The following is a 19,370-nucleotide window of genomic DNA, read 5'->3' as shown; positions in this document are numbered from 1 at the left end:
CGTGAACCCGGGAGGCGGAGCTTGCAGTGAGCAGAGATCGCGCTGCTGCACTCCAGCCTGGGCCACAGAGCGAGACTCCATCTCAAAAAAAAAAAAAAAGAAAATCCCTTATATACACACATACACACACTTCTGCTAACTCCATCCTCTTGATATTATAATTTTTGGATAAGTAAAAATTCATCATTCATAATATTATGGCTATGCAAATACTGCGACAGCTGTAGCTCAGGGAGTTGGGAAACTGTACAGAAAGTCAATCAATAAAATAATGTCTATGATTGAAAAAAATTAATACATTTTTAGCACATTTAGAAATATGGGGTTAAAATTCAGAAGAGTCAGCTAAGAGTTGAAAGTTTATGTTTCTAGGGAACATGACTCAATGTTAGGGAGCAGGACCCCTGTAGTTCTTTTTTTTTTTTTTTTTTTTTAAAAAAAAAAAAAAAATTTATCTTGAAATTAAAAATACGTATCTGAGAATCAAATAATTTATTCTGTAGAATTGAAAAAGCAAATTAATGTTATATATATTTAAAAATCAGATAAATTACAATCCAGGAATTCAGAACTCTAACCGCAGACCATTTGGCCAAGGAAGGTTGGCACATTACACTTACATTTTTTTTTTCATTTTCCTGTTTATCATCATGTTTCATTTCCCAAATTATTTGGAATTCAGAATGCATATTGGAATTTAGCATCTTTGGATCAGTAAAATCTCTTTAGTCATATTTCCTCTGTTCATTATGAACAATGAAACGAGAAAGATTGAAAGAGCACTGTGCACATATAAATCTATGAGCCAGTTTTTAACTTCCAATCTAAAGCCCAGTTCTTCTTTGAGTCTTTCTTCATGGAGTGGGGAAAACAAGGATAAAAGGCATTTAAGATAAAGTGTTTTTATAGTTGCAACACACAAAATCATAATATGGAAATTTGTCCTTAGAGATATCTGAACAATTTGTAGAGAAGAACAAATTTACTCCAAACTAAAATGCTATTTGTTTACTGTTTTTTCTTCTGTAATTAAGAAAATTTAAACCTAGTCCTCTGCCAAAATAATAGTTAGAAAATTTTTTTCTTTATTATCTAATCGTCTATGCTGCTGAGTATTGCTACAGGTAAGTTAAATTAGCCAGAAAATTATCCAAAGAATTTATACTCAGGGCCTGAAAAAATATTATACTGAATAAGTAAAGTCCAGATGTTGGAAAAAAAAAAAAAAGCAATTTAAAAACTAGTGAAAATAGGCTGAGTACAGTGGCTCATGGGCACAGTGGCTCATCCCAGCACTTTGGGAGACCAAGACAGGGTGGATCACTTGAGGCCAGGAATTCGAAATCAGCCTGGCCAACATGGCAAAACTGCCTTTCTACAAAAAATACAAAAATTAGCCGGGCATGGTGGTGCACGCCTGTAGTCCCAGCTACTTGGGAGGCTGAGGCAGAGAATCACTTGAACCCAGAAGGCAGAGGTTGCAGTGAGCTGAGATGGTGCCACTGCACTCCAGCCTGGGTGACAGAGTGAGACTCTGTCTCAAACAACAACAACAACAACAAAACTAGTGAAAATATAACTACCTAGCAGTACTATCATACATTTTGTGAATCCTAGTTTTTATAGTAGGACATAATAAAGGACTGGAATCTAGGATTTTAGTCCTGGATCTGCTACTCATGCGTAATTTGACAACAAGGCTAGTCACTTCTCCTCTCTCTGCTTCATTTTCCATCTGTAAAATGAGGGGATCAGACCAGATGATCCATCAAGTTTCTTTCAGGTCATAGGAGAATACAAAATTTACACTAAGAACATAACAAGAAATTCCTCTTTCTCTTTTTGTGCATCCCCTAGATTGATTTCTGTAATTATATGGAAGCATGCAAAAACCCTACCATTTCCAAGGATCTGACCAACAATTACAGCAGGAAATGTGGTCATCTAATTTAACTCTTAAAATCGTCAGCAGGACTAAAAGCTTGGATACATCCCAATTATCTCCACAAATTAATTGTGTGGTATCAAGAATAATCCAAAACACTTCCACTTGGCTTTGGGATTCAGTATATTTTTTGGTTTACTGTAGATTCCAATTAACATTTTGGTTCATTCAGGCTGATTTTAAAATATGTTGCCTTAATTACATACTCAAACCATCTAGTCTACAAATATGCCTAATTAGATAAAAGAGATAATATTCTTGAATTTGACATAGTCCTTGAATTTCTAAGGGCTGGTTTACACTGAGACCTAGTTACATGGTCATATGGTTTAGCCATGTCCCCACCCAAATCTCATCTTGAATTATAGCTCCCATAATCCCCACGTGTTGTGGGAGGGACGCAGTGGGAGGTAATTGAATCACTGGGGTGGGTTTTCCTGTGCTGTTCTCGTGATAGTGAATAAGTCTCACGATATCTGATGGTTTTATAAAGAGGAGTTCCCCTGCACAAGCTCTCTTGCCTGCTGCCCTGTAAGACGCCTGTAGTCCCAGCTACTTGGGAGGCCATTGCTCCTCCTTTGTCTTCTGCCATGATTGTGAAACCTCCCCAGCCATGTGGAACTGTGAGTCCATTAAATATCTTTTTCTTTATAAATTACACAGTCTCGGGTATTTCTTCATAGTAATATGAAAATGGACTACTACACATGGTAATAGCAGAGAACTCTGTGGTGTCTGCCCAGCTCATAATTCCTTCTCCTCTAAGAACAGCTCTCCATTCTAGCCCCTGGGTGACAGGAATGGGACCCTGGAAGCCATGTTTTAGTCACATAACACCATTGCCTAGAACTCAGCTAAGTGCACAATGGCTGAGCACCAGAACCAAATTGAGCCAATCAGAGCCCCTTCTTAGGAATTTACAGTTGTGACTGAAAGTAAAATCTCAATGAGAGTTCACTTATACAGACACTATATTAAGTTGAGAACTGGGGCTCAGCCATTGTCTTAGGAGTAGATGAGTAATAGAGATAGATTTGCAAAGACATTTGAAGAGAGAGATGGAGGACAAAATAAAGCAATTCTGTTTTCTGGGCTCCTCATGGCTCTCCATCTCTGGTCTCTTTTGAATCACAGCTCCATCTCTGCTGCTGGCTTCCAGAATATATTCATGTCTTCTTTCATTATCTTAAAGTCTCCCTTCCTGCTTAGACTAATTAAAATTGATTTCTATTATTATCAATAAAAAAACTTGCTAAATAGGCTTTTTTTATAACTGAATTGAACATTATAATGGGGATATCTTTTTAATTGCTTTCTGGTTTTGCATTAACTTGTAGCTTTACTACACACAGAAGTGGCTTGGCATCAGAGACTTCAGATAACTAAAACATGATTCATATGATTCATATTGAGGACATTTTATCTCATTTTCTGCACCAGTCTCTAGTTCTATAAAGCTTAAGCTTTACTGTATAATGAGAATGATACACTGAATTTATGAGGTTAAATGGAGGGTCACAGCAGTGGAACTTTTTATCGTAATGTACCACTGCATTCCTGAATCAGGCACAGGTTAATACATAATAATTATTCTCTGGAAACAATGGCAAAGCATTCCTAGCAACAGACAAATCAAACAGCTACTGGAGTATTATGGCTGCCATTTGTTAACTACTCCCAGATAGCTGCAAAACACACACCTTCTTCGGCAAAAACTGAAACTCCAAACCCTTTAGAGAAAAAAGGAGGATCAGGTTCTACAATGCAAAGAGCACCAAAATGGGTGTCCGCTGATGTGAACCCAAGTCTTTGCAACTATCTTCACTTCTGTGAATTTTAGCCTCTTCATCTCATTTGAAATACAGAAAATTCAGCATGAGATCCAAAGGCCAAAAGTAGCTCAATAGACCATGTTCTAAGTCCTTCTTTTTCTGAACATGTTGTTAAACATTTTATGGCCCCATTTCCTCAACTGTATAAGGGAAATGCTACTTGTACCTACCTCATAGGGTTGTTGTGGGGTAGTTATTACATAGTAAGTGCTTGGAAGAGTAGCACATAGAGTACTCAATTAATGACAGCTATATTGGTTTTTTTTTTTTTTTTTTTATTCCTGAGGATTTTTTTTAAACAGGCTAACTAGTTATGAGCATCTCATTGGTACATTTGCTTTGACCATTGCCAACTATATATTTCATGTAGTTTGTTAAACAAATTTATAACTGTAATCAAAGCTAAATATATGTAATGATAGTATTTTAAGACATTCAAGTTAAATTCCACTAAAAGTAAATCACTAAACTGGGGTGACATAAAGCACGATTGAATAAGGAAGAATGGGTGTGAAGAAAGCCTGCCGATAGCATCGGATTCATTTTTGAATCATGGCCAATTTTTATGCTACAAGAATAGCTTACCATGTTGCCTTTACACTTCTGGATTTCACATCATGAGGGTAAACTGCTGAAAATGTATACACAAAAGAAAAAGAAAATAAAAAACATATATATATTCTATTTGAGTTCTAATATTGCTTTCAGGTCAGACATTCTGGATTTACATGGTTTTGGCTTCAGAAAATTCTAAGTCTAGAAAGCAGCTGTTTCTATGGGTGTCCCAAAGAAAAAACTGCTACATGAAACAAGAGCAAACTGTGGTCTCGTCTGCACATTTGCAGAGTAGCATCAGATCCGTGGAGATGCTGTTCGCTGAAAAAGTAACATTCATTGTGTTGGACCTCACCTATGTGACCTTTCCAGGGCATAGTCTGGAAGCACATGGAAAATGAAAAGAGAAGTTAAACACCGCACAATTAAGTGAGAAGAACTTTGAATCTCAGTGAGTAACCAAGGCAAGACAATAGGAAGAGAATGGAGATAAAGAGAAGGTATGAGCTACAGGAAGGAAGGTTGGCCCTCTGCCAACCAGCAAGATATTCCCTGTGGTGAAGAATGGCTGATGAATTTCAGCACAAAGCTATCTAATGTTCAGTTTCAAGTTGCTGTCTTCATGATGCTATGCCATCATCCTTCCATTACTGCAAAGCTTCAGTAAAAGAGAAAAAGAAAGTTGACAGCAGAAATGAGGAACAATATTTAGAAAGCATAACGGGGCATAAAGACATGTAAACTCTACAAAATTACACAGGAGAGACTTTTCAATAGCAATATCTTATTTCAATTTTAAAATTCAGGCTCAGCCCAGAAAGTGAGGGTACTTGGGGTCACCCACACAACTGACACTTGGTGACATATGTATTCCTACACAATGGAGAAATACCTCTTCCACATGATGGCAAATATCCCTGTGAATGTTATCTCCTTATCTTTCACTTTATCTTACCATTGTCTGGTTTGCTTAGCTCCTACTTCGGCCTATTCTGTACTATTGTGTCCTCCTCATTTATTATGGTTACATTCCACTTCTTAAACAATTATGTCTACTACAGCTCCATGTTTATGTAAAACTGACTGTGTACTGATGTTTAGTCACAATAAAAGTAGCCCATACAAAGTAAAAAAGAGTTGGATTTCAAAGGACAAACGCGGTTTAAGACTTTTTCCCTTTGACATTTATTTCTTTCAGTACGTCAGCCAATACATAAAAACACGTCCACTTTATCAAGGCCAAAGGTTAACTACCAAGAGCTTCATTGATTCCACAAATATTTATTGTTCATCAGTCCTATGACTGACACTAGTAGGGGGTAGGGCCACAGTAGGAATAATAAATGGTCACAATGTAGTTAGGGAAAGAGAAATGAAAACAAAACTGGAAGCCGGTATATATAGCAGGCTAAGACAATATAAGGAGATTATCAAAAGCCTCTGGCATGGGAAGATACAAAAACTTCAAAAGAAGGTGACAATTGGAGCCAGTTTTGAAGAGTCCATGAGGGCTCACCAAGCCAACATGAGGGCAAGGGCATGAACTTACAAGTAACAGCCACATTATTGAGGGAAGCTTGGGCATGTGAGGAGGTCAGCGGAAGAAAAGGGAAAGGCAGGCAGCGTTGGGGTTGTGGAGATGTTTGCATGCTTGAGATGTTTGGCCTGTAATAACCATGGAGTGCCACTAAAAGTTGATAATGATAGGAGTGATTAAGAAGATATCTTGCTTCAGAAGGATGGGTTGGAAGGAGATAGAAATGGAATCTGAAAGTCCACAATATCTACAACTTTTGTCATGACTGTGGGGAGAAGAAGGGAAATTAAATCATTATTATTAGGTAGGCTCAAATAGGAAAATTTATTTATTTCCCTGTGCCTGGCTGCCTGAATCTAATAGTTGAACTTGCCTAAGGGAAGAGGGTCAAAAAAAATACCTGTCACTTATTTCTTCCTCCTTCCCCTAGACAATTCCCCAATGAGAATTTCTACATCCAAGCAATTCCTTCTGCTTTCCTGCATTTTTTTTTTTTTTGAGGTGGAGTCTAGCTCTGTCACCCAGGCTGGAGTGCAGTGGCACGATCTCGGCTCACTGCAACCTCCTCCTCCCGGGTTCAAGTGATTCTCCAGCCTCAGCCTCCCGAGTAGCTGGGATTACAGGCGCCCGCCACTATGCCTAGCTAATTTTTGTATTTTTAGTAGAGACGTGGTTTCACTGTGCTGGCCAGGCTGGTCTCAAACTCCTGACCTTGTGATCTGCCTGCCTTGGCCTCCCAAAGTGCTGGGATTACAAGCGTGAGCCACTGCGCCCAGCCTTTCCTGCATTTTTAGCTGCCTCTGGGGCAGCCTGTATTAATTAGCTCTACACTCTCTTAGATTCCCATCCCAGTTGCTAAAAGGGAAACCTTCTGCCTCCCCTAATATTTCAATTGCCAAAGGAGGACCATAGGGCATAGTGTGTAAATGGCAGAGAGGAGGGTGAAGTCCACAGCATTCTGCATTCCTAGAGCAGCACCAACTGTTTTCACATCCCCGGGCTGGATTGATTTGTAATCCTCCTCTCTCCTACCCTCGACCTTTACCACCTCAGTCAATCTCTGGAAGCCAAAGTGGGTTCCTATCCTGGCTACATACAATCCATTCCAAATGACCTTTTGCCAAATCCCCATGGAGTTTAGAGATCCTTCTGGGCATTTATAAATCTTTGTTGTTTTCAGATCAAACTTTCTCTTTTATTTCTCTTTCCTCACTAGGGCTTTGGAGGAGAACTCAGCTTTCAGTTTGATGATGAAATATTAGTTAAACACATCATCCCCAAAGGGATTTATTTGCATCTTCTATCAATGACGATGGAAACAGTCTCAGTTTATCAGCAAGATGGCTGAGGATGCACTTACCTAAATGAGCAATGAAGATGCATCTGCTACAGCTGAGCTGTATTTGCATAGGCTAACTTATTGAGAAGGAAAAGTTAGGTTTCAATATTACATAAAATGTGTTTGTTTTGTTTTTTTTGTTTGTTTGTTTGTTTTTCAGACAGGGTTTGGGTCCATCACCCAGGCTGGAGTGCAGTGGTGCCTTGCAGCTCACCACAGCCTCGACCTCTGGGCTCAAGTGATCCTCCCTCCTCCCTCCTCAGCCTGCCAGGTAGATGGGACTACAAGCACATGCCACCACATCTGGATACTTTGTGTGTGTGTGTGTGTGTGTGTGTGTGTGTGTGTGTGTGTGTGTGTGTGTTGTGTGTGTGTGTGTGTGTGTGTGTGTGTGTGTGTGTGTGTGTGTGTATTTTTAGTAGGGACGGGGTTTCACTGTGTTAGCCAGGGTGGTCTCGATCTCCTGACCTCGTGATCCACCCGCCTCAGCCTCCCAAAGTGCTAAGATTACAGGCGTGAGCCACTGCACCCAGCTCACATCTGGATACTTTTGTATTTTTTGTATAGAGGGCATTTCACCATGTCACCCAAGCTGTTCTTGAACTCCTAGACTCAAGTGATCCACACATCTCAGCCTCCCAAAGTGTTGGGATTACAGGCATGAGCCACTGCTCCCAGCCTGGATATATGGTATGAAATATTTTTAATGGTAAATTAATTATGAGTTGTTGGGCAAAATTCGGCTGCTTATTTGTAAAACAAACTGGCATTTTTTAACCATATTCTGCTTTGTATTGTCTCTGTATGAATATCTCTTGTATACTGCAGTAAGAGGAAACCTGAGAAGGATAGTTCTGTCACGTCCATTTTTTCTTCAGAATAAATGTCAATATCTATGAGTTCTTCTTTACACAAGTTTAAATAGTTGGTGCTAGACAGACCCAGAACAAACATCTGAAGGAATCCCCTGAAAATATGAGGTCACTAATATAAGTGACTTATCCAACGTCACACAGGCAGTTTGTGGCAGAGCTTCAATTCTACCCAGATTTCCTGGTTCTTCATCCAAAGCTCTTTAGCTACTTTTCTGTATATACAAATTGCATTTTCTTCCAACTATCTTAGCAGAAAGAGTAAAAACAATTACGTTATAGGTTTAAGACTTCCTTGAGGCTGGTGCAGTGGCTCATGCCTGTAATTCCATCACTTTGGGAGGCCTAGACGGTCAGATCATCTGAGTTTAGGAGTTTGAGACCAGCGTGGCCAACATGGTGAGACCCGTCTCTACTAAAAATACAAAAATTAGCCGAGTGTGGTGGTAGGCATGTGTAATCCCAGCTACTCAGGAGGCTGAGGCAGAATTGCTTGAACCCGGGAGGCAGAGACTGCAGTGAGCCAAGATCGTGCCACTGCACTCCAGCCTGGACGACAAAAGCGAGACTCCATCTCAAAAAAAAAAAAAGAAAGAAAAGAAAAAAAAGACTTCCTTGAATAGCTGTGCTTGTGCTTGGTGGTGTGCGCCTATAATCCAAGCGACGTGGGAGGCTGAGGCTGGAGGATCACTGGAGACCAGGAGCCTGAAGCTGCAGTGAGCTATAATCACACCACTGCACTCAGGCCTGGGTGACAGAACAAGTCCCTATCTTTAAAAATATATATTATATAAAACTGAAAAAAAAAGAACTTCCTTGAATAATCCCACCCACCTGTGATGTTATCCTGGTTAGTAAGTAATCCTGAGCAATGGTATTGATTTATGTGTTCACATAGGCAACAAGCATTTGTCAGGCATTTATTATTGTGCCTCACATGAGGCTAGGCAGTCGGAGAACAATGAGATAAAACAATCTAGATTTTTAAGGGCTTCATAGTGCAAACAGTAAGACACACTAAAATAATGAGTAATATGTGCTCTAATCCTGGCATGTGAAAAGTTCTGGAATACAGAGGAGAGAAGGCTGAAAAGTGAAGGGTGCAAGCTAAGACTCTGACCAGTGACTAGGAGTTTTCCAGAGGAGGCAGAAAGGGAAAGGCATTTCAGGAAAAGGCCAGCATGAACACGCACATGAAGCTGCACGCAGGTGCAGAAAAAGGGGTAGGTGTTAGTCTTCTGGGGCTAAGTAGCAGACCCTGGTTTCTGCCACCCCTGCTAAGTTTAATGCTTTCTGAGGACAGACGCAAGGTGTTGAAACCTAAGTTGATAGTTCTCTTCTCCCCTGATCTGTAGAGTGGCAGCCTACTTTTTCTGACTGTAAAATGGACTACAGGAGAAAATTCCTGCTCAGAGGGTGCTCTCTCTTGGTAAGTGTGCACATGCGGTGTTTCTCTCCAAGAAGGAAAAAGATAGTTCAAATTGCCTATAGTGTCACCCTCATGCAAACCTATAAAGAAAACACAGTTTCCCTGACAGGTCACTTTAGTTGACAATAAGAGTAGATGGGAGGGAAAGAGCCACAGAGTGAGAAAAACTGGATCCCACAGGCCTAGCGACTTCTAGAAGCTATGGCTCACTAGATCTTGGCTAAATTAAAAATTCTTGCTACTTAAGCCATATTCTCAGAAGTGAAGGACTCTGAGGAAACCAGAGAATCCCCACCAGGAGAGAAATATTGTTTCTGGCTGTGGCAGCTTTCATCTCTGAATGTTCCTTAGCAGCCAGAGATAATTGGTGCAAATAACTTTTCCTTTCTCTTTTTCTCACATTCTAGCAGTAAAAATCCTGTTTGAAGATGGTCAATAACATGAGGACATAGAGCAGAATCACATTCCGTTCCTACAAAACGCCCCCGCCACCATTTTAAACTACAAATCTGCCAAACAAAAGATCATCCAAAAGACACTTTTTTGAGTGCATTGCGGAACTGGGAGGGTATCTTCTTCCGAAGTGATTTCATTTTCCAGGCTTGCAATAATAAAATGGTCTTAAGAGTGCTGAGGGCCGACAGCTGAGGGGAGTAGAGTCACCGTTGAGCCCTGAGGTTTGGTGGTATCCTGGGATTTGGAAATTCCCCACAGATAATTCCAGCAAATGCATTATTATAGGAGAAAACAGTTCCTGGAAGTTGGGAAGGAGACTGAGAGTGTGAGGAGGAGAGAGAAATGAGCCAGAGGCAAACTGTGTGTGGTCATGTGGGAAAAAATTAGCTTATTTTTTCTGTTGTTGCCCAAAGAATGTCACTGGTGATATAAAGAAGTGGAAAATGAGAAAACTCCATGATCATCCAAAAGCCATTATTGTCCATTTCCTGATCCTGATGGGAAGGAAAATTGGACCATAAATCTTAGACTTACACATGGTTGTGGTCTCTTAATACCCTCTGCTGGCGGAGAGGCAGACTGCAGCTGCCTGCACTGTGCTATGGTGGACAAACCGCATAGTACCTCTAGGCTTCATTTCCCTCATCTATAAAATGAGGATAATAATAGTATTTCTCGGCCGGGCACGGTGGCTCACACCTGTAATCCCAGCACTTTGGGAGGCCGAGACGGGTGGATCACCTGAGCTCAGGAGTTCAAGACCAGTCTGGCCAACATGGTGAAACACCATCTCTACTGAAAATACAAAAAAAAAAAAAAATAGCCAGAAGTGGTGGCACACACCTGTATTCCCAGGTACTTGGGAGGCTGAGATGAGAGGATCGCTTGAACCCAGGAGGCGGAGGTTGCAGTGAGCCGAGATCGCACCACTGCACTCCAGCCTCGAGGACAGAGTGAGACTCCATCTCAAATAATAATCATAATTAATAACAATAATAGTATTTCTCTTACAGAAACATTGTAAAGAATAAAGGAGCTAACATATATAATTCATTCAAAATGGTGCTAGCTATAAATTAGAATGGCCTTGTTGGCCGCCACATTTATGTCCTTCCTCTATCTCCACTGTTTTTTGTTTTCCCAAATCAAAACAAATCAGTTACAGGTCTGTAATTGGTGTGGTGGGTCACGCCTGTAATCCCAGCACTTTGGGAAGTCGAGGCAGGTGGATCGCTTCAGCTCAGAAGTTCGAGACCAGTCTGGCCAACATGGAGAAACCCCATCTCTACTAAAAATACAAAAATTAGCCAGGCATGGTGTAATAGCCAGGCCTGCCTGTAATCCCATCTACTTGGGAGGCTGAGGCTGGAGAATCACTTGAACCCAGGAGGCAGAGGTTGCAGTGAGCTGAGATTGCACCACTGCACTCTAGCCTGGATGACAGAGTGAAACCCTGTCTTAAAAAAAAAAAAATAAATTTCTATTACACTTTCATTATGTACAAAGTATCATATATAGTAGATATTTTGTCCCTATACTCAGTGAATTAAATCTATTTTAAAGAGGAAACACAAAACTGGTGAAAAGTTAAATCTTAGGAAGATTTGTATACAATATTCAGTCATCATAGAATTTTAATAGGGAAGTACATTACTGATTCTAAATTAGTTGTGCATACAATGAAATTTTCAGAGGAGAAGGATAATGTAAAATGTTATGGGGGAGGTAGGATTTGGACTTGGTATTAAAGATGGATTTTAGGTAAGGATGAGCAAAGAAGGCATAAGAAACTAGAACAGCAATCAATCAATCAATTAATCAATGAGGCAAGGTAATGGGAAGGAGAGTTAAGGAAAAGTGGAGAGACAAGGGATGACACAGTTTTTCTAAATATATGTGAATAATGGAAAAAAAAGCTGAAAAGTAGGTTGGTGCTAACAGAAGGCTGAGCTAAGAGCTAGCACATCTCAATGTTACAGAAAAAAGCCTTCTGTAGACAGGGGAACATACAGAAAAGGAGGTACGGTATAGAAGTTACAAGTGCAGGCTCCATTGCCGCCGCCTAGATTCAAGCCTTGGCTCTGCCACATAAAAACATACGACCTTGGGCAACTTCCTCAACCTGTCTGTGCCTCAGTTTTCTCAACTCTATGGAAGTTTATCCCTCCATTTTACAGAGTTGCTGGGAGGATTGGATGGCTGAGTGCATGTGAAGCAGTTAGAAGAGAACTTAGCACATAGTAAGCTCTCAGTCCATGTGAATTGTGATGATGACAATGTAATGATAGTCTGCCTCTTAGGTGATCCTTCACTATTCCAGGATTGAAGTCAATCCTAGCTTTATGCAATTGCTACTAGTAATAGGGCACTTTTTTCTCTAGTTTATACAATTGTTACTAGTAATAGAATACCATTTTCTCTTAGTAATAATGGACTTCCTGAAACCACTGGACCCTTAGAAACTTTTAGTGAGCTAGAGAAATGCAAATCAAAACCACAAAGAGATACCATCTCATACCAGTCAGAATGGTTACTACCAAAAAGTCAAAAAATAACAGATCCTGGCCAGGTTGCAGAGAAAAGAAAACGCTTATACGCTGTTGATGGGAGTGTAAATTAGTTCGCCTATTGTGGAAAGCAGTGTGATGATTCCTCAAAGAGCTAAAAAACAAATACCACTCAACCCAGCAATCTCATTACTGGGTATATAACCAAAGGAATAGAAATCATTGTACCATAAAGACACATGCTGCGTATGATCATTGCAGCATTATTCAAAATAGCAAAGACATGGAATCACCCTAATGTTCATCAATGACAGATTACGTAAAGAAAATGTGGTGCATATACTCCACAGAATAATGCATAGCCATAAAAAAGAATGAGATCATATCTTCTGCAGAAACATGGATGGGGCCGGAGGTCATTATCCTTAGCAAACTAACACAGAAACAGAAAACCAAATAATGCATGTTCTCACTTATAAGTGGGAGCCCAATGATGAGAATTTATGGATGCAAAGGGGAACGACAGACACTGGGGCCTACTTGAGGGTGGAGAGTGGGAAGAGGGAGAGGATCAGAAAAAATAACTATTAGGTACTGGGGTTAGTACCTGGGTGACAAAATAATCTGTACGGCAAACCCCCATAACATGAGTTTACCTATGTAACAAACCTGCACATGTACCCCTGAACCTAAAATAAAAGTTAAAAAAAAAAGAAGAAGAACTTTCTTAGGAGGTTAGATATTAATATGTTATCCTCAAAACTTGAAACAATTTTTCTGAAAAAAGAAACTTTTAATGAGCTTATGGTTTCCATTCGGCTTCATATAAATAGAGCCAGGCACTTTGACAGCCCAACTCAAAATATTACTTTTCCGTGAAGCTGGATGTATTAGTCGGCCAAGACTGCCATAACAAAATACCGGATATTAGGTGGCCTAAACAGCAGAAACCTATTTTCTCACAGTTCTGGAGGCTCTGGAAAGTCCAAGATCAAGATGTCTGCAGGTCTGGTTTCTTCTGAGGCCTCTCTCCTTGGCTTGTCTATAGCTGCTTCCTTGCTTTGTCCTCACATGTTTTTTTTTTTTCTTTTTTTTTGACGGATCTTGCCTTCCCCAGGCTGGATCATGGACCCACCGGTTCACCCATTCTCTGCGGGACTACAGGCGCCCGCCACCACGCCCGGCTAATTTTTTGTATTTTTAGTAGAGACGGGGTTTCACCGTGGTCTCAATCTCCTGACCTCATGATCCGCCCGCCTCCGCCTCCCAAAGTGCTGGGATTACATTTTTTTCTTTTTTGAGATGGAGTCTCACTCTGTCGCCTAAGCTGGAGTGCAGTGGCACAATCTCAGCTCACTGCAACCTCCACCTCCCAGGTTCAAGCAATTCTCCTGCCTCAGCCTCCTAAGCAGCTGGGACTACAGGTGCGTGCCACCATGCCCAACTAATTTTTATATTTTTAGTAGAGACAGGGTTTCACCATGTTGGCCAGGAAGGTCTCGATCTCCTGACATCGTGATCTGCCCACCTCAGCCTCCCAAAGTACTGGGATTACAGGCATGAGCCACCACACCCAGCCCCTCACGTGGTGTTTTTGCTGTGCATGCACATTCCTGCTATCTCCCTGTGTGGTCTAATTTCCTCTTCTTCAAAGGACACCTTAATGGCCTCATGGTCACTTAATCACCTCTTTAAAGGCCCTATCTCCAAATATAGTCACATTCTGAGGTTAGGGATCCAATATATGAATTCTGGAGAACACAATTCAGCCCAGAGCATTAGAGTAGGACGTCTTTCCTCGTTATAATATTTCTCTAATCCCCTGCCAAGATCTTTTTTATCACCATTATTTCCTAATATTGGAAGAGATATGTTTGTGAATGACTTATTCATCCATTCATTCCCCAAATATATATTCAATGCTTACAATGTGCCTGCCATGCTCTAGGCCTGTGTACAGGGATACAATAAATAAAACAAACTCCCTGCCCCATACTGTTTTCATGGTACTGATTAAGTCTCATGAGATCTGATGGTTTTATAAATGGGAGTTCCTCTGCACAAACTCTCTTGCCTGCCCATATGTAAGATGTGAATTTGTTCCCCATTCGCCTTCTGCCATGATTGTGAGGCCTCCCCAGCCACGTGGAACTGTGAGTCCATTAAACCTCTTTCCTTTGTAAGTTACCCAGTCTCAGGTGTGTCTTTATTAGCGCTGTGAGAACAAACTAATACAGGAGGTTTTTCTTTTATAAGGAATGGTCATGGAAAGCCGTAAAAGTCATAGTTGAGCAATGATCTGAAGGAAGCAGGGAACCAGCTATGCAGATAATCAGAGAGAGAACATCTCATGTAGATAGAACAGGTACTATGCAAATACTATGATCCTGAAATGGTAGTGGCTTGGAGTGTCCAAAAAACACCGAAGTGGCTAGAGTAGAACAGGTGAGGGAGAAAGTGTTTGAAAATGAGAGGACAGAGGTAGGTTAGCCAGCTTGTGCAGTACCTTACTGCCCTTGTAAGAATGCTGGCTGTTCATGGAGTGAAATGGGGAGTTACAAGAAGGTTTTGAGCAAAGGAATAACATGGTTTGACATGTGTTAAAAGGCTCGCTCAGGTTATTGTGTTGAAAATAGACTAGGTGAGGGGCGGTGGAGAAATTTAAGCAGGTATGCTAGTTGCATTAATCAAGCTGGGAGGTAACAGTGGGTTGGCAGAAAAAAAAAAAGTCAAAGCGGTGACGATGGTAAGAGAAGTTTGCATTCCCAATATATTTTAAATGTAGAGCCCCCAGGATTTTCTGCTATTCCATATGGTGCTTGTACCTCCCTCTCCGGATTGCTTTCAGCATCCTGACAATTAACACTGTCAAAGTTTTAGTTGCATCTGAGCATTCTCTACATCTTGGAGGCAAGGATACATCTAAAATCCACGCATGTCCTCCCAAGTCCAATCTACACATCAAATAAATGAACACTAACATTATATAAATTCTACATAGGAAACTAGAGAAAGATAAAGTAGACATCTTTATTCATCTATACCCTAATCACAGGTTATAAAAAGTCCAAAGCCAAAAGGAATGCAGAATGCCTCCAGATGGTATGATATTCAGATAAGGAAATACAGAATGTCATCATGGGTGTGAAACATTTCTAACCAGAAAAGGGAACGAGAGCAGCAGAAAGGAAAGCAGACCAGGGAAGTGATCATATTTGTTATCCCTAAAACAGGGTAGCTAGCATGGTGCAATTATATTTTTAAGGGTTCTTGTCAATACTTTCAAAAGCAAGCTACAAAACTCTTGTCTCTAATTGCTGAAGCTAAGAGGAATTGGTGTCATTTCTGTTTTTCTTATGTAAGATAAAGAAGTTAGCCTAGCTCTACTCATCTTTTCCTTCCTTGCTTTTGTTTCATACATTCTGAGATGTTAGGTCAAGATTTTTTTTTTTTTTTTTTTTTTTGAGATGGAGCCTTGCTCTGTCACAAGACTCCAGTCAGGCTGGAGTGCAGTGGCACAATCTCAGCTCACTGCAGCCTCCGCCTCCTGGGTTCAAGAGATTCTCCTGCCTCAGCCTCCCAGTGGCTGAGACCACAGGCATGCACCACCATGCCTGGCTAATTTTTGTATTTTTAGTAGAGACAGGGTTTCACCATAGTCTCCAGGTTGGTCTTGGGCCTCAGGTGATCCATCCGCCTTGGCCTCCCAAAATGCTGGGATTACAGGCATGAGCCACAGCACCTGCCAGTCAAGATAATTTTTATTAAGTAAAAGTTATTGTTACTACTATTGCAGTGGCTTCCCTCTTATCCACAGTTTCACTTTCCACAGCTTCAGTGAACTGCTGCCAACTACGGTCTGAAAATATTAAGTGAAAAATTCCAGAAGCAAACTATTCATAAGTTTTCAATTATGTGCTGTTCTGAGCATCCTGATGCAATCTCATGCCGTCCCACTCCATCCTACCTGGGACCTGAATTATCCCTTTGTCCATTGTATCTGCGCTGTACATGCTACCTGCCCATTAGTCACTCAGTGACCATCCCAGTTTTCAGACTAACTGTTGCTTTATCACTGTGCTTGTGTTCAAGTAACCCTTATTTTACTTAGCCCCAAAGTGCAAGAGTAGTGATGCCAGCAATTCGGATATGCCAAACAGAAGCCATAAATTGCTTCCTTTAAATGAAAGTGTGAAAGTTCTCTATTTAATAAGAAAAAAAATTATGCTAGAGGTTGCTAAGATTTGTGGTTAGAATGAATTTTCTATCCATGAAATTGTGAAGGATAAAAAAGAAATTTGTGCCTACTACATACTTGAGATGAGGAGATTCTACTAGATTTTCTGGGTGGGCTCAAAATGCCATCACATGTGTCCTTATAAGACGGAAACAAAAGGAGATTTTACACACACAGAGGAGAAGGCAATGTGAAGACAGAACAGAGAGACATTTGAAGATGCTGGCTTTGACGACTGGAGTGATACAACCACAATACCAGTAGCCATCAGAAGAAGAAAACAGCAAGGAACAGAACTTCTCCCTCCTGATCCCCTGAGGGGAGTACAGCCTCACCAACACCTTGTTTTTGGCCCAGTAGTACTGATTTCAGACTCCTGGCCTCTAGAATCATGAAAGAATAAATTGCCATTTTTTTCAGCCACGAAATTTGTTAGAGCAACCACAAAAAATTTATATACCCACATACTTCAGGACCTACAATTTAAGTAGGTGATTTACAACCCTGAAGAGCTGCTTCTAAACATTTTTTCACCTTTCTCCATCAAAATCCTGAGCTGGCGTGGTGTCCATACATTAGTGAAGGACATGTTGTCAGACTTACTCGCCAAATGCCTCTTCTTTTCACAATTGTCTAGCAACCTCCTGACCACCATTGTCTCACCAAGGACTTGAGCACTTAGCTCACCTCATTCTCTTCCCTCTGTCACTTTTGTCCTTCTAGACAATTTCAGCAATCCTCTGCCCCTGCAGATTTTTTATTATCTCAACTCCAAAGATATACCCCTCTGCTATACACTCTAATGGTCTTCCCTACATCTTGTCATTGCAAATAATTTCAGAATCTCAATTCCAGTCATACCCTTCTTGAAGCACCACTGCCAGTCCTCCCAGTGTGCCAACTCTTCTTCTCTGCTCCAACTCTCTTTTGACCACACAGGGACCACCATTGCACTCACTCCACCATTTATCACAATTTCCCGCCACATTCCACCCACACACCACATGCCCTCATATCCCTCCTTACCCAGTGTACAGGTTTTGGTGTACTATCGGAACTATTTCCTTCCTAACACCCTCTTGCCCCCATCTTCTGTTTTGTTCACTGACTAACCTCCAATCTGCTTAACCAAATTATCTGACTACTTTGAACTAATATCTCACTTTAAATTCATGATAACCCATGTCAAAGGGGAATTCAACACTGCCCAGCACTCCTACCCTACTTCTCTAGGATATTTGTCTTCCTTTTTGTCAAAATAACTATTTCAAAAATTCTCCTCTTTTAAAATACACAGTACATTTCGTCCACTCAAATTCTGCTAATGATCTTAACTCATTCCTAGGTGAGAAAAAAAAAAACCCTCAAATATCAGATGAAACAAACCTCATATTCTCACCACCAGAGCTGTTCTAAACCTACTGATTTTTCCTCTCTCTCGATAAATGGAAGTGTTGTCCCTGCCTCTAGTTCCATGTTTCCTCTGGATTTCATCTCTGTTCAAGGAACTTTTCCTTTTCTCTCTCATATTATCCTTTTCTCTCTCATACAACTTTTCCTTTTATCTCTCATATTATCAATTGCCCTTTCACAACTCACAACCCATGGGCTCACATGATGCTTTCATATCACTCATCTAAAACAAAAACGAAACGACTTTGTTTCACTAACACCCTGCTTTCCAGCTATTTCCCATTTCTCTTCAATATTTCACAACCAAACTCCTCAAAATTATTTTTACTCATGGTCTACTTTTTTGCCTTCTTTTCTCCACCTATTTTTAGGGGTTTTCTTTCTTATCCCACCCTATGAAAACCCCTTCTGATTTTAGCAAAATCTCAAAACTAACAGTCAACTGTCTATTCTCATGTTACTTGATCGATCACTCAGCAGCTTTCAACCTAGTTGGTCACTGCCTTTGTTGAACCCAGTGCTATAGTTTGAATAGTGTTCCCCAAAGTTCGTGTATTGGTAACTTAATCCCCAATCCAACAGCACTGAGAAGTGGAAACTTTAAGTGCCAATTTTGCCATGAAGGTTCTGTCTTTATGAATGGATTAATCCTTTTATTGTGGGAGTGGGTTAGTTATCAAGAGAGTAGACTCTTGATGAAATGACAAATTCAGCCCTCTTCACCCTGTCCTGCTCTGCTCTCATGCTCTCTCTTGCCCTTCTACCTTCTACTATGGGATGACACAGCAACAAGGCCCTCACCAGATGGTGGCCTCTCAATCTTAGATCTCCCATTTTCCAGAACTGTAAGCCAAGTTACCCAGTCTCAAGTATTCTGTTATAGCAGCACAAAATGGACTAAGACACATACTTCTCCCTGGATTTCCATAACACTAAGTTCTTCTGATTTTGCTCTTCTCTCTCTGTTCACTCCCTTTATTATTTGTTGATTTCTTCTTCTCTGTTTAACATCGAGATGTTGGGATACTCTAGGCTCTGTCCTTATCCCTCTTCTTTTCCTAATGTACACCTTCTTTTAACGTCATCTCATTCAGTTCCATGACTGTAGATATTACCTATATATTGATAACTCTAAAATCTATGTTTGCAACACTGACTTTTCCACTAAGATCTGAACTCAAATATCCAGCTGTCTTCTCATCATCTCCAATTTGATCCTAAGGATAGCTCTTGATTCACCTCCCAAAT

General features: G+C 40.6%; 1 protein-coding gene across 1 annotated transcript in view; it reads left to right on the top strand.

Moving 5' to 3' along the window:
* The window catches only part of LOC131384409 (xaa-Pro dipeptidase-like), a 29,101-nt gene extending 18,958 nt beyond the window's left edge, over positions 1 to 10,143 (top strand). The window contains exons 2-4 of the mRNA XM_058445398.1: positions 7,369 to 7,479; positions 9,436 to 9,509; positions 9,917 to 10,143. Of these exons, the coding sequence (XP_058301381.1) occupies positions 7,369 to 7,479; positions 9,436 to 9,509; positions 9,917 to 9,935 (204 nt within the window). The 3' untranslated portion in view covers positions 9,936 to 10,143. The remainder of the gene's footprint in view (positions 1 to 7,368; positions 7,480 to 9,435; positions 9,510 to 9,916) is intronic.
* The last annotated feature ends 9,227 nt before the right edge of the window (positions 10,144 to 19,370 follow it).

The sequence above is a fragment of the Hylobates moloch genome, unplaced genomic scaffold, assembly GCF_009828535.3.
Source record: "Hylobates moloch isolate HMO894 unplaced genomic scaffold, HMol_V3 SCAFFOLD_10, whole genome shotgun sequence".
NCBI lineage: Eukaryota > Metazoa > Chordata > Mammalia > Primates > Hylobatidae > Hylobates > Hylobates moloch.
Note: the sequence above shows the minus strand (reverse complement) of the source record. Positions and strands in the feature narration are given on the sequence as shown.